Source organism: Pelodiscus sinensis, chromosome 12 (genome assembly GCF_049634645.1).
Source record: "Pelodiscus sinensis isolate JC-2024 chromosome 12, ASM4963464v1, whole genome shotgun sequence".
NCBI classification, from domain to species: domain Eukaryota; kingdom Metazoa; phylum Chordata; order Testudines; family Trionychidae; genus Pelodiscus; species Pelodiscus sinensis.
Window position 1 is genome coordinate 27,443,150 of NC_134722.1, and position 14,350 is coordinate 27,457,499.

Consider the following 14,350-nt stretch of genomic DNA (forward strand, 5'->3'; position numbering starts at 1 on the left):
CACCTTTGATTAAAACCAACAAAATCAGTGACAGCTAGAGAAACTATGTAATCACCCCCCTTCCTCAACTCCCACTCAGTAATTAGGAGATTTCCTCTGATCACATCTTGGAGGCCAAGATGCAATGCACCAGGGAGATGCATGAAGCTGAACTAGATCATTTTGGAGGGGAGCATAATTTGGTCAAGAAAATCATGTGCTAATTAAATTGTTAGACTGCAGTTTTGAAAAACACACATATACCCCCAAACCCAACAGGTCAATTAGTGTTAGTTTCCAAGGCATCACATACACACAGAAAAATCATTAGAAATACTGAAAGTTGTGGTGGTTAATATTTAGCTGTATTCTTTCATACCTGTTCTTGGGAGACAATTTCTGTGTTATAATCCAGTACATTGCTAAGCACGTAGCAACTCATGCTTTTTCTGGACTCATAATCAAAGTACTCGAAGAGCGGATGGAAGTGCTTTAGTTTCAGAACGGTCAAAATATTGTTGTAGGTATCAACTGGGATCTTTAAAAGTCTAGTTAGCTCTTTTGAAACAGCACTACTTGTTGCTATACTAGAATATAAACATTAAAAACAAAGTTAAATTCAGTCCACATATAAAAAGGAATCAATTCCACCGTACCTAAGCATGGGGAGCAAGGTTTCTCCATAGATTGCCTATTTACCAGCAAGGAAGAGAGAACTTCAGAAGCAGTATTTGAAACCCCAACACTATGACCTGAGCTAACAAAGCAGAAGCATCTGGTTCAATTTAGTATGCCTCAGATAATAGGAACACAAGAATGCAAATACATGTAATTTTTAGAAATTAAGATCTGTTGACTTTAATACTGTATAGTATGAAGTGTTTCTTCAACTCTAGGAAGAGCTGCACTGGTTTATGTTCTTCAGAAACCAAAAGACAACCTTGAAGATCATATCACAGATCTTTCGGGAATAAGCCAGCATTCCTACAATGCAACTTGAATGCTGTTCACCAGGGATGTCTTACGAAAGAACTGAATTGTGTATCCAAGATAAAGGTCAGCACCAATTAACAACCTAATTTATTCAGGGTCTCTTTGCTACTTGGTCTTCATCAGTAATTTCAGAAGGTCTAGACTGCATTTAGACACCCATAGTCGACCCTTACCAACTGACTTGGGCCAAGGGGCTGCTAAATTGCAGAACCCCTTTAGGCTCTGAGATCCCAACTTATTAGGAGGACCCCAGAGCCCAGGCTCCAGCCCAAGTTCAAATGTCTACACTGCAAATGAACAGTCCACTTAGCCTGAGCCCCATAAGCTGGGTGTCTAACTGCACTGTAGACAAACCCTTAAAGGACAATAATTACCTTTAAAGAGTGAGGTCTTCATTGACCCTTAGAATACTATCTTACAATCTAGCAAATAAACAAATACTTAAGGTAACATCAAATTCCTTTTTCGGTAGGGGGCTGGATAATGTGGTTTTAAAAAGCTAAACACGGTTGCTTCCAGGAAAAATACCATGCATCATAAGAAAATTAGTGTTCACTTACTGCTCCAGATTAAGTTTATTAAAGATTTCCACAGTTGTCTCCAACACTTTATCAACATAGTCAACACGATCTGGATAGCATTTCATAGCTAGGTTAATGAGCGATACTTGCAATGACACCACATCCTCAGAAGGCATATCTTGTCTAGACTGAAATTTGAGACCGCACAAGTTAGAGTTGAGAGAAACTACTAATTCTTTATAAAGACCAACTTTGTATCTTATATTCAGAACACACCTGTATAACAGTGGCCACCTGCTGTGAAAAGATGTCAAAAAGCTTAATATCTGCTGGGATCCCTGGTCCATCTTCACGGTGAGCAAACAGAGCTAACCTGTGAACAGGGAAAGAAGCTCATTTACATTAGATTCTCTATTTTAGGGAGACAAAGCATTAAATGAACAGAGAGATGAAGTCATGTACTTAGACCCGGTGTATTAATACCTACCCGATATGAGTTGGAAGTTGTGACAGAAGTCAGAAAGCACAGCTGACTGCATAGTAAACTAGCCCCAAGAGAAAAAATAAACTGAAGGAAAGGAATGAGAAGCCTCCAGTATGTTTCTGAATTCATGTTCCTAAACACAGAGCATATATCTTCACCTCTGCAAAGGACAGTTGCAGTGGTCATATCTGATGTAGCCACAATTATTTCATGTTATTTTCTGAGTAAACATTTACTACATCTCTGTACTGGTCTCAAGAAAAAGGTGAATTGAAGATAAAGAAATATTGACAGTTAGCTGTATGCTCATGAAAAAAAAATTGTATCAGCAAGTCCAGGACCTCCACTGCTTACACATGGCAAAATTATGGAGAAAAGACTATGGTTGGAAGCAGTGATCAATTTCTTTCAGTGTTATGGAGAGAATGCACAGCTGCTGAGAATGCAAGCAAGACTGGAGGGGATGTTCATCTGTTTTGTGTGTCTCAATCAGCTAGAACTATGCACAGCAGTTACAATTATAGGAAACCATTCATGCTCACAGCACTGTTTCAATATCTAAAAAGTTACAAGGGAGAACAGGATGTGTTAGAGGGGGAAAAATACATTTTGAAAGAACAGGAAGCCAATAACATTTGCTTGGATGTTCCATAATACAGACTGCCAAGCTCCAAGCAATGGCATTTAATTCCTTTCTAACCACAGTGCCTTAAGTGTTCTTCCCCTGCCTCAACAGAAGCCTTCATAAAAAAACAAACCCACGACCACACAACACATCCTCACTGAGTGGAACCAGCTTTAAACAAGTTACTCATCTGCAGTACTTGTAATGTCTGGAACAGGATTTCTAAGTTTGCTGAGATAATAGAATGGGCAGATGAGAAAGAGAATGGCAAACTCGCCTGTTTCCCAATCTGGGGAAGGGAGAACGGCCCCAATGATTTAGTGTAGAGTTTCTAAGTCTATATGAGCCAGGATCAACCCATCCTCACACTTCACAGAGGTAAGCCAAAACATCTTCCCTTCCTGTTCATACACTGGCCACAAGGTAGCTGGCAATAACTGTAGAATATATTATGACAGGGGTGGCCAACCTATTCTGGGAAAAGAGCCAAGATACCAGTGGATCCAGCACAAAGAGCTGGGGCAAAGTGTTATGGGTTTTTTTTTGTTGGTTGGGTTTTTTTGGCTCAACAAGACTGTCCCTTTAAAAGGAGCCCCCAGTCGCGTATGGCCACATCAGGCTCCCGCCAGCTGACGCCATCTTTAGTTCTACATCTTTAATGGCCACGCCAGATGACTCCCTTGCCCAGGTCAGCACAGGAGGAGGGAAGCGTTTTTGGGGGACACACGGGAGGCTTAAGAGCCACTGGGGGGGGGGGGCGTGCCTCATGAGCCACACCCTGGGGGAGGGGGAAGAGCCACATGCGGCTCACAAGCCTCGGGGTGGCCACAGCTGTATTATGCACAGTCAAGAATCAGAGCAAAGAAACAGTCTGACTGCACAGGACACAATATCCTGGCCAGGACCAAAACAGAAGGCAGCATTTTTCTGTACACTGTGGACAGAGACAATGATAAGTCAAGAACCACCCCAAAACTACAAACCAACTTGACCATTCATGGGAAAAAACCCCAGAGGGTTCTTTAAGTACAGTGGTAAGATTTTTTAAAAATAGATAACTAAAGTGTTGGGGGTTTTTTTTTGGGGGGGGAGGAGGTGTTGTTTTGTTTTTTTAAAACAAGGCAGCTCTTCTAAAAACAGAAGTAAAGCTTTGCTGGTAAACCATGAAGTTAAGAACAAGAGATACTTGTACCTCAATGTTATGAAGAGAAGAAGGAATTAGTTTTTGCATATTTTGTAGGTCATCATTTTGCACATAAAAACAAAGTATTAGATTTTACAAAGGCTCCAAACAAGAGACTGCACAGATAGTTTCTGACATGCAGCCACTCTGAAGTAGCTGCTACTATGTTTCATGACTTCACATAATCACAATAATTAAGAGCTCTTAAGTTCATTAATTTGTTTCCGCAGAGACAGACCAAAAAAAAAATCCCTCAATTAGATTCACAAGTCACCAATTCTCCAGGATGGAAATTGCAAAATTAAAAAAAGAGCAGGCACAGTTAGTTCTTTAAATAATTTATCTATGATGAAAGAAATTAATATAGGCAACATGAGGCTAGCACATGCTTATCTAGTAACATGAACTCATTAAAGACCAATTATTCATGAATTATAATTGAAACTAAAATGTGGAAGATACAAAAATAATGAATTAAATCAAACTGCAGGAGAAATCAAAGAAACAAAAAACTACCACACCCTCCACTGCTTGTGTTTCAGATACTTAGTAATGTAAATTATATTTAGTTGATATTTATTCCAAGTAAATCCTTCCTCATACTCACCTGTCAATTAAAGCAATGATAATGTTTTTCACATTGACATTTTGGTGTAATTCTGCACAGGCTCGAAGAAAAGGGTTCAGGGTCTGGAGATGAAATTCATCTGGGAAAACCTAAAACCCACATCAAGAATGATCAAGATTCACAGCAGGATACAATGTTACTCACTCATCTCTCTGGATAAAACTGCTAATAGTTTAAAGACTATAGCTGCATGATAACTGCACTTTACGCTATGCAAGAGAAGTGTTGATGTCACTTCATGGCAACAGACAAAAAGCAAAGAAGTGGACTGGCCATGAAATGTAGATGAGAACTGCACAGCTCACAAGCAAAACTGTTATCCCTCGTTTTTACTGCAGACATGCCCGCCCTGAATAAATTACAAAACTTCATAACAGAAAATGAAGAGGAGAGAGGAGGAAATGGGATACACCAGCTGCATCTTTAAGAATCATACACAGCTTTCCTCACAAGCTGCAGACTCAGCAATCAAAACCTGCTGCTAGTAACAGAAGATTAAGAGGGCAGCATATGGGAAAAAGGTCAAGCCAGTACACGATCCTCCCAAAACTACGAAACAAGAACTGTTAAATTGCCTATGAGAAAGGAGTGACAGAAGCTATGGCTCTATTAAAAGAATGAAATCTGGAAAATTAAGTGGCCTAATGCTCAAGAAGCAGCATGCAGATTTATCCAGTTGACCAAGATGCACATTTTGACTAAGGATGTTAAGAGGCAGGTAAATGGCTAATTGTGTAGTTGATACAATTTGTATCGACTACACGATCAGATGATAAGGGAAGGTGCTCAGACCCAGCTCATGCTAGGTCCAGGAGTTACCCTGCTGCAGTTTAAATGTAGTAGGAGTCAGGTGGCTCTTACTACATTTAAAATGCAAAGCTGCAGCAGGGGTAGGTCCTGGACCTGGGGCTAGGAACCCCCGCAAACACAGGCTGCTCCAGCAGCAATCCCTGGCCACAGGATGTAGAGCAATCTCTCCACCCCCACACCTGTACTGCTGCCTCTGACAGAGTGGAGGGCAGGTAGCACCTAGGAGACTGTGCTGGGGGGAACTGGCTTTTAAGCCAGCCTTCCCTAGCACCAATGCCCCTCCCCCAGCTGCCTCTGATGCATTCCCCCTTTGCTGCCTCTGTAAGTAGTCAACTGTACTACCTGATAACTACTCAACTACTTGCTTACACCCTTAGTTTTGACAGCTATTATACTTTGTGTTGAAGTACTACTGCAGGGGTGGGGATCCTGAGGCCCAGGAGGGGGTGGCCCCAGGCTTGTCTGGATCCAGCCCCTGGGGCTCCCCCCAGCATTGGAGAGCCCACAATGGCACTCCACTCCCCTGCAATCTCCCCACAGGGCTGGAGCACACAATCTACTAACCAGGGCACCCCCCCAGCTCTGGTGTGCAAGGGGAATGTCTCTCACCTTGTCAATCAGTGAGGGCTTTGTTTGGTTTTCTTTTTTCCTTTGCTTCTCACTTGTATGGCCCCCCAACTGATTTTTCTATGGGCCGGTGGTCCCCGATCCAAAAAAAAAAAAAAAAAAAAAAAAAGGTTCCCTACCCCTGTACTACAGTATTTAAAAACTTCTTCCCAGTGTCAATGATATGAACTAAAACAGAAACCCAGGGAAATTTAGTTAAGCAATTGACTTTTTTTAAAAAAAAATATTAATGCCCTACCCCCTTCACTTGCCACCAAACCAACCAAACAAAAACAAAAAAAATCAGGCCAACCATAGCACACATTTTACAAGCTATTTTTATTTTTAAAAAATATTGTCACCCAACAACTGTCAAATGAAGCTACTTTTGTGCCTTTCTGCAGCTTACCTGAATAATACATTCCATGAGATACTCCTGTGCTAGAGCATCTCTGCAGTTTACTACTTGCTCCAATATTCCAGGCAAAACAATCTGTAAAGAAAGAAGTTGCAATATTTTCCCTGTTAACTCTCGAGTTCCACAAATCTTGAATGCGATTTTTAAAGTGTTAGAAAGTTTGTCTTCCTATGCATGTACAAAATTTAGAATTTAAGAGCAACTGTCAGATCCACTATCACTAGTCAAATATTGATCTCAATCACAACTATATACAGACACTAAAATAATAATGAATGAAATTAGCGAATTCCATTCTTAGTGAAAACACACAATGACATTTTTTAAAAACAGGTTCATGCACGTGCTCACTTGCCATCTCTCACTCACCCCCTTCACTCAGCAGATTACAAATGGGTATTTCCATTTTAAATAAATAACTGTCCTCAGTGGCATTTGCCATGGTTGATACTAAGCATGTCTCTTACTTTAGACCAATAGTTCTTAAACTTTTGTATTGGTGACCCCTTTCACACAGCAAGACTCTGAATGCAACTCCCCTTATAAGCTTTCAAAAAGAACACACACAAATACATTTAACGCTATTAGAAATACTGGGGTTAAAGTGGAATTTGAGGATGGAAGCTGACTGCTTGTAACTTTTTGCAAACCTCTCAAAAGGTTATAGCACCCATTTTGAGAACCCCTGGTTTAAACTATCCAGATAAAAGAAGGGACATTTCAAATTTTTAAATCGTTTGGTTTCACTGGTTTCTTGAATGCTTTGAAAGGCATCATTTCATTGATCTTTTTGACTCCTTTCCTTGCATACGTGCATTGCATGTATACATATAAAGGGAACAAGTACTAACTAGCACACAGATTAGGGGACTGAGAGACAGAACTTCAAAGCTGAATGGTCAGTTCTGCCACCAACTGTGTGATTCTGTGCATATTGCTCTGTGTTGTTGCAACTCTTAATTAAATAAATCCACTTATAGGTAGATTACCTAATGGAACATTATGAGGTTTTATTAGTGTGTTGAGAACTTCAACTAAATAGCTACAGAGCCACCAAACATTGATTTTTATGAAGCTATAACAACTTTCAGAGACAATGGAACTCTTGATTTATGTTTCATTCATCTGGTAAATATGGACACAGTTCAGTGTTAGATGAAAAATCTCACCTGTTTATATCTCTCCACATTAACACCTTCCAGCTGACTAAGGCGAACCAAGTTTGTTCCCACTAGGATTCTCAGTTCCTGCCTTTCCCGCTCCCTCTTTTCTCGATCTCGACTGTGTCCTTGGTGCTGCATTCGCACCCAGAGTTTGTTCATCTCAGCAAAGTTCAGAAGCACAAAGTCCATGGAATCACTGATGTCGCCAGTGGTTTCTTCACTGAAATTAGGTCAGTGGTTAAAAATAAGGAAGTTTTGGCATTAATCATAGAAGGGTTTTTTTGGGGGGGGAGGGACAGAGTTTCAAAACTAGGATACATGTTACAACCTCCCTTTGAAAAGGGAAAGACATTTTCACCATGAATTTTAAAGTGAGATTAGTTTTAGGAGAATGTGGTTGTATTCTCTTACATCAACCACCCAAATAAAATAGAGATTCAATCTACACTGGCATTTGAAAAATGTCAGAAAAAACTGGGATGGGCAAGTCAGTAGCAGACTACTATAGATGTTTTGTTTACTTTATCCCCATCCACAGTGATCAGAAAGCATGTTGTATATCAGAGATATATTTACAAACAAAGTATTCTCTACTCTATAAAGTTCATAGTCTACACGTTCAAAATGAGAGCCCATTTTATCCTCAATTCCTCTTTTAAGAGTAAAAAACATAAAAAGCTTACATTCCAATCTTAAAAGCAATAAATTGGCTGTTATTGACCAAGTTCTACAAGTATCTTTGGAAAGCCTGAAAGAGGTGGTTATGTTAATTTTAGTGAAAAATGAAGTTATGTTGGTTGTAACCAATGAGATCATTTTCAATCTTTATTTATGTTGATGAATTGGGGGGGGGGGGGGGGCGGGGAGAGATTGACCATGCATACACAGCATCTCTTAAGATCACATTCCAGGAATTAATCCATCAGATCTTCACGAGAGAGGACTTGCATAGTCTGCCCCCAAAAAATAAAAACATAAAAAATAAAAATCTGTTCAACATATGCACCTATTTCAAGCCTTACAAGACAATAGAGAATAAACATTCAGGTATTCCTTCGCTGCACTTGCATCACATTTCTCTTACTCTGTCTGTTCGCCTTCATCTGGTAAGATATTCCTGGTACACTGAAGAAGGTAGTTTCGAAGAAACAAGCCTCTTAGAGGATGCTGGACACCACGGCACATTTCTACCAGATCTTTCAAGATATCTTTCCTGGACTGAGGAAAGGACTTTACATAGACAACACCTACTGTTATCAGCAGATAGCTAAGTTAACAAAAACAAAAAACAAAGAAATTTTGATTAAAATGATACATTAAGTATTAAATTAGAAAAAAGATGTATTGATATATGAATACATTATGGTAGCCTGTTCACAAGTAGGTCTGTCCCTCATCTCATAAGATACTTGTAAAGAATGAGAAGGAATTCAATGATTTATAGTGGGTATGGAAAGAAAATCTTTCATCTAAATTTGGGCAGTAACAAACGCTATTATACATGTTGCACCTCTGAAAACTGGTATTCCCTAGTGTCGGACCACTGATGCTCCTGGACCAGAGAGCCCGGGAGCCTGATGGCAGGCAGGCCAGCAGCCCTGCTGGGACTGGGGACAGTGCAGTGGGAGGAGCTCCACAGGAGTACTGGGGCAGGGGACCAGAGGATCCTGGTAGGCCACAGCAGTACTGAGGCCAGGGAACCTCAAGTTCCCACGGCAGAGCGGGATCGGGATCCGGAGAAGTCTGAATGCCCATGGCAGTACAGGGTTGGGGAAATTAACTACACGCAGCAGCACTGGCCAGGGCTGGAGAACCCCAGCTACCTATGGCAGCCAGGGAGAGGTTAGAGAAAGCCAGAAACAGGGGCCCAGCTGGCTCAGCCGATGGCAGGGAACACCTCTGGCAAATTTTATCGTTCGGGACCAGTGAGATCCCGACAGTGCCAGACCAGGGAGGTCCAACTTGTAATACTTTATAAATTAAAAAAATATTGTACAAACATTAATTAGTGCTCATAATGTACATCCCTGCTTGACTGGTGGGTAAGAATTACCTCCCATTTACAATAGTGAAACTAAGAAAAGTGATGTGCCTTGCTCAAGGCCATAGAATAGTCTAGTTGCAAATTAGGAATGAAATTCAGGTCCTTTTAACTCCCCAGCCCTGTACTCACTTGAAGCATTACTGTCCTTCTATGTTCTATTTAACACCAACAAGGAGACGTGAGGATTTACTACCATAAAACATTAACACAACTATGGGACCACTGTTTATGATTTTCAAGCACCCACAATTCCCATTGTCTTGGAAGGGAACTTCAAATACAGAAGACTCTGCATGAGCACAGGGCTCCACCCACAAAGAGTTGCTAGCAGGATCAGAAACTAAATTAACAAGAGATTAAGGAATGCTATATATTTAGGGCAATTAATGAAGCTAAAACTTAAAGTCTCAAGTGTACTGCATCTGATTTCAGTTACTGAATCACTGTATACATTGACCGCCTACCCTTCTTACCTGTCTCTTAAGAGAAGTACAGGTCTAAAAATCAGAAATTTACTTCTAACTATTCAAGAAAGGGAAGTGGAATTCTTAAACTCAAGTTCTTCTAGCCCCGTGTGATATTTGCTTTTTAATATTAGTTTTTCGATACTGAGTTTGTTGTGAATTGATTTAAGAGCTTTTAATAAGAAGATACTATTAAAAAGGAATTATACAGAGAGATTCCACAGTTCTCTCTCAAAAAGAATGTAAAATATATTCTATTGTCCCCTAACTTTTAAAGTGCTTTTTTATTCCTTGGACCAATAACTGAACATAAGCAGCTGAGAAATGAAATGATTCATTTATGGGGCATATATGGCCAGATCCTCAGCTGTGTGCAAATTGATACCAGCTAAGATTTGGCACTTAGCATGTCAATTATGACTACTAAGATTAGTGAGAGATATCTGGAAGAAGAGCTAAATAAAAAACAGATTTATATTAGAGTAAGCAAAACTTTTTTTTTTTGCACTATTTCACTAAGTTGTTTATAAAAATCAAGTACTTGAGTGGAAGAATCCAATTACTAGTTTCAGAAGCTGCACTTGTAGCCTTGAAAAAACCACCAGTAATTGGGAGCTCCTGCATTACTAGATACAGAGATTTTCTTTAGGGTACTATGAATTCCTGCTCTAAAGCAGGAGACAAGAACACAAAATCCAAGACAAGACTTGCCCCCAAGCCAGAAGTTTTAGAAAACATCATTTATTAGTAAATAAAGTTAAAGCACTCATTTACTTACAGTCTTGGGATAATATTTCCAGCATACTGTACTAGTTCATAAAGATCCGCCACTTTCCTTCCCTTGGCAAATTCATCTGTTAGATATACCTCTAAGTAATGTAACTCATCAGAAATAGCCATATCTTTTCCCTTATGGTTAAGGATTAAACATTATTACCACCGCCACAAGTATGCCTGGCTATTTACTGAACAGTACCAAAGAGCTTACAATCAAAAGCAGACAGAAGCAGTAAGAGTCAAACACAGAGAATTAAGTATATTTCTCAGAGCATTTCTCAGAGCATTTACAAGCTGAAATATTTTGAGGAGAAAGATGTTCAAATCTGCGTGGAGAGAAGAGTGAATACTGGGGGCCAAAGCAGTGCAGTAGGTGGTAGATGCAAAGACACAAAGGGGAAAATAAAGAGTGACAGGGAAGAGCAAAGGTCATGGCTTTCACAGAGAGGTCTTGCCAACCTAAGCAGTATAGAAAGTAGGGATATTAGATGCTGTGTAACTGAATAGTTGTGTAACTGCATGTAATCACTAAGATTTCATGCGGTTACACAACTATTCAATTGTCCCCGGGGCAGGGCTGGCAGCCAGTGCACTCCCAGCCCCACTGCCTGCTGCCATTCCTCTTGACCTCCCTCCCCCCATGGCAGGAGATGCTGACACTTGGCACCTCTGCCTCTGTATCAGAAGCAGAAGCGCAGGGTGGCAAGTGGAGCTGATCCACGAGGGGAGCCAGTTGAAAACTAGCTCCCGTCGTGGACCAGATGCCTGTTGCCCTGTGCTGCTACCTCTGATACAGGGGCAGCAGCACCAAGTGGCAGCAACCCCTGCCCATGGTGGACCGAGCTCCCCATAGACAGGGGCTGCTCTGTGGGATGCTCTTCACAGCAGCCTCCCCTGCCCCCCCAAACTCCCTGAGTTGCTGCCTCTATTAGAGGCAGCAGTGTGGAAGGGGGAGGGGAGGAAAGGAGGCAGCACTGTGGAGCTACGGAGCTAGTACGGGGGTGGGGGGGAGGGGGCGGGACAGATTTTAAGCTGACTCCCCCAGCACAGGTTCCTGCCCGCTCCCCCATCCCCCACTGCCTATGTAGGAGGCAGCAAGGGAGACCAGGAGAGGCAAGTTCACAGAGCCAGTATACAAGGGGAGCCTGCCTGAAAGATGGCTCCCCACACATTGGCTCCAGTTTGCCCCCCTCACCTTCCACACTGCTGCTTCTCTCAGAAGCAGCGGAAGGGTGGGGGCCAGCTTTTAAGCTAGCTCATCACAGACACCAGCTCCCACCCCTTGCTGCTTCTGACAGATAGCAAGAGCAGGGAAGGGGAAGAAATGCAAGAGCAAGAGGAGGATAAATGTGTGTAGTTGACAAGATTAACTGATAAACCCAGGCTTATTGGTTAATCGTGTTGTCATCTACATAATGACATCCCTAATGGAGAGGGAAAGCTTCTGCATGTCAACAGCATGCCCACTGCGGCTGTGTCTACACCGGCGCGATCTTGCACCAAAGCCGCCACTCTTGCGCAAAAACTTGCTGCCTGTCTACACTGGCCATGTGTTCTTGAGCAAGTAAACTGACATTCTACTGTATAAAATCAGGGCTTCTTGCGCAAGAACTCTGATGCTCCCACTCAGGAATAAGCCCTCTTGTGCAACCGTTCTTGCACAAGAGGCCACTGTAGACAGGCAACATGAATTTCTTGCGCAAGAAAGCCCAATAGTTAAAATGGCCATCAGAGCATCTACACTTGCATGGATGCTCTTCCGCAAAAGCACATGCCAGCGTAAACGCTCTCTTCTGGAAGAGTTTTTGCACAAGAAGCTGCCAGTGTAGATGAAGCCTGCGTGAAAAGTTATTAGATGTTCCCTCAATTGATATAATCACATCAAAGGAAAGTAATGCTCTAGCCTCTCAGCTTTTAGAAACAAGAAGCTGAAGCACACAGGAGCCAAAAAAGACAGCTAATGTCTTCAGTATGTTCTTGTGGAGTAGACATGATTTATGTACTGATCTTAAAAGAGACTCCCTAGCTATCTGGACAAAACTAGGAACTCCATAGTTCTATCTCCCAGCCCCACTGGCATTAATAAAAACTACAATAGTGTCATACAGGATCTTTAAGGGATAGATCTATGGAGTCCTGAAGTGATAATGGATTACTTAATATTATACATCAAGAATTAATGATCTCTTACAGTGAATCAGAGTGTTTCCTTCTTCAGAATATCTGAATAGAGAGCAGTTCTAGCAGAAATAAAGAAAACTAATAAAACACTTAGGAGGAAGAGGCCAAAGGGATAACATGTTACTATTAGGCACACAACTACACAGATTCCAGTACACAATACTGGAATATTTTCCCCTCAACCATTCAAAAGATACAGAGTTCATAATAGCTCTTGGGAGATAGCATAGACGTCCGCAGCTCACCAAGCATGTTGGAGGCATGTTTCAGAGCATCCATGAGCTTGTTTTTGTCCTAGACAGTGAGTAAGAACAAACATAAGCAGTGATCACTTGTAATTCCCCAGCCTACATAAGTGCAGTTTGATTTCTGAAGCAAGTTAATTTTCTATAATACATTAAAAACAATTTAGAGAAAACTCAAGTGGGGTAAATTAATTATTTTTTTTTACCTCAAATCCAATTTTAAGTAACCTGTTTACCACCTACACAGAGAAGTACTAAATGCTTAACAAGATAATGACGGTAAGTTTTGTTCTGAGTCTCTTTCTATGGCAATGTAGTATACCTGGGCTAATACATGAAATACTGACGAAACAGAGAAACAGCTTTTTATTTACATTAGTGTGGAAATCCTTCCCTCCCCACTTCTCCAAACACACATGATCCCACACTGGAGATCAAAGCAAGACAACTTTACAACTTTTTAAAATTCTACAAATCCACCTCTGCTTTCCAGCTAGTGACAAAGCCTAGATAAAAATATCAGGCAACTCACATTATTAGTGGAAAACTGAAAGAATTTGGATAAGATTCTCCAGTCCCCCCTCATGACAAAAATAAAAATACAGCATTTTATGGAAAGTCACATTTTATTAGTTTGTCAAGAACAAGGGGCATATTTAGAGAATTCCAAATAATTATCTAGATGATGAACCTAAACACTTTTTGTACAAATCCCTATAAAAACAGGACATGGTGGGTAGGTATAAAGTCTTATGTCCACAGAGTTTATGTGCATAGGATTTCAAAATGTTTTAATAGAGAGCCAAGTTCTACTTTAAGCAATAATGATTAAGTCTAGTTTGACGTCTCTGTGGGCTGTTCTTGGAGATGTCCAACACATCAAGATATAAACAGAGAAAATTCATAATTCTGCTAGTGCTACTGTCCATCCTTTTTGGCTGCAAGCACATAATAGTTGTCTGAGAACTACTATGAAGTTTCATAGACTCAAAGCATTTCACACTCATTTTAAATTCAGCTTTAAGTTTTATTCATTCTTTTGGAGATAAAGCTGAATTCCTCCCATATGCTAGGTTTAGTGCTGTTGATGTTCATCTTCCCTCCAACTATATCTTCAAGTTTCATCCAGCAGAGGTAGCGATGAAGGGAGATCTCTGTGCAATATCATCCATTACTGCTTTGTACAGTAAACTTCCGATAATCTGGCACCTTTAGGACCCAGGGGGTGC

The 14,350-nt window shown here is 40.9% G+C and overlaps 1 protein-coding gene across 2 annotated transcripts in view; it reads right to left on the reverse strand.

Annotated features, from left to right (window-relative positions):
* The window catches only part of VPS35 (VPS35 retromer complex component), a 45,195-nt gene that overhangs the window by 14,567 nt on the left and 16,278 nt on the right, over positions 1–14,350 (reverse strand). Inside the window, exons 3-11 of one of the 2 annotated variants that reach the window (XM_006121197.4) lie at positions 13,074–13,170; positions 10,697–10,772; positions 8,495–8,677; positions 7,417–7,630; positions 6,239–6,322; positions 4,393–4,502; positions 1,770–1,866; positions 1,533–1,681; positions 359–566 (exon numbers count right to left, since the gene is read on the reverse strand). In XM_006121197.4, the coding sequence (XP_006121259.1) occupies positions 359–566; positions 1,533–1,681; positions 1,770–1,866; positions 4,393–4,502; positions 6,239–6,322; positions 7,417–7,630; positions 8,495–8,677; positions 10,697–10,772; positions 13,074–13,170 (1,218 nt within the window). Of the gene's footprint in view, positions 1–358; positions 567–1,532; positions 1,682–1,769; positions 1,867–4,392; positions 4,503–6,238; positions 6,323–7,416; positions 7,631–8,494; positions 8,678–10,696; positions 10,821–13,073; positions 13,171–14,350 lie in introns of both variants that reach the window. The other variant, XM_006121196.4, reaches the window with a different exon arrangement.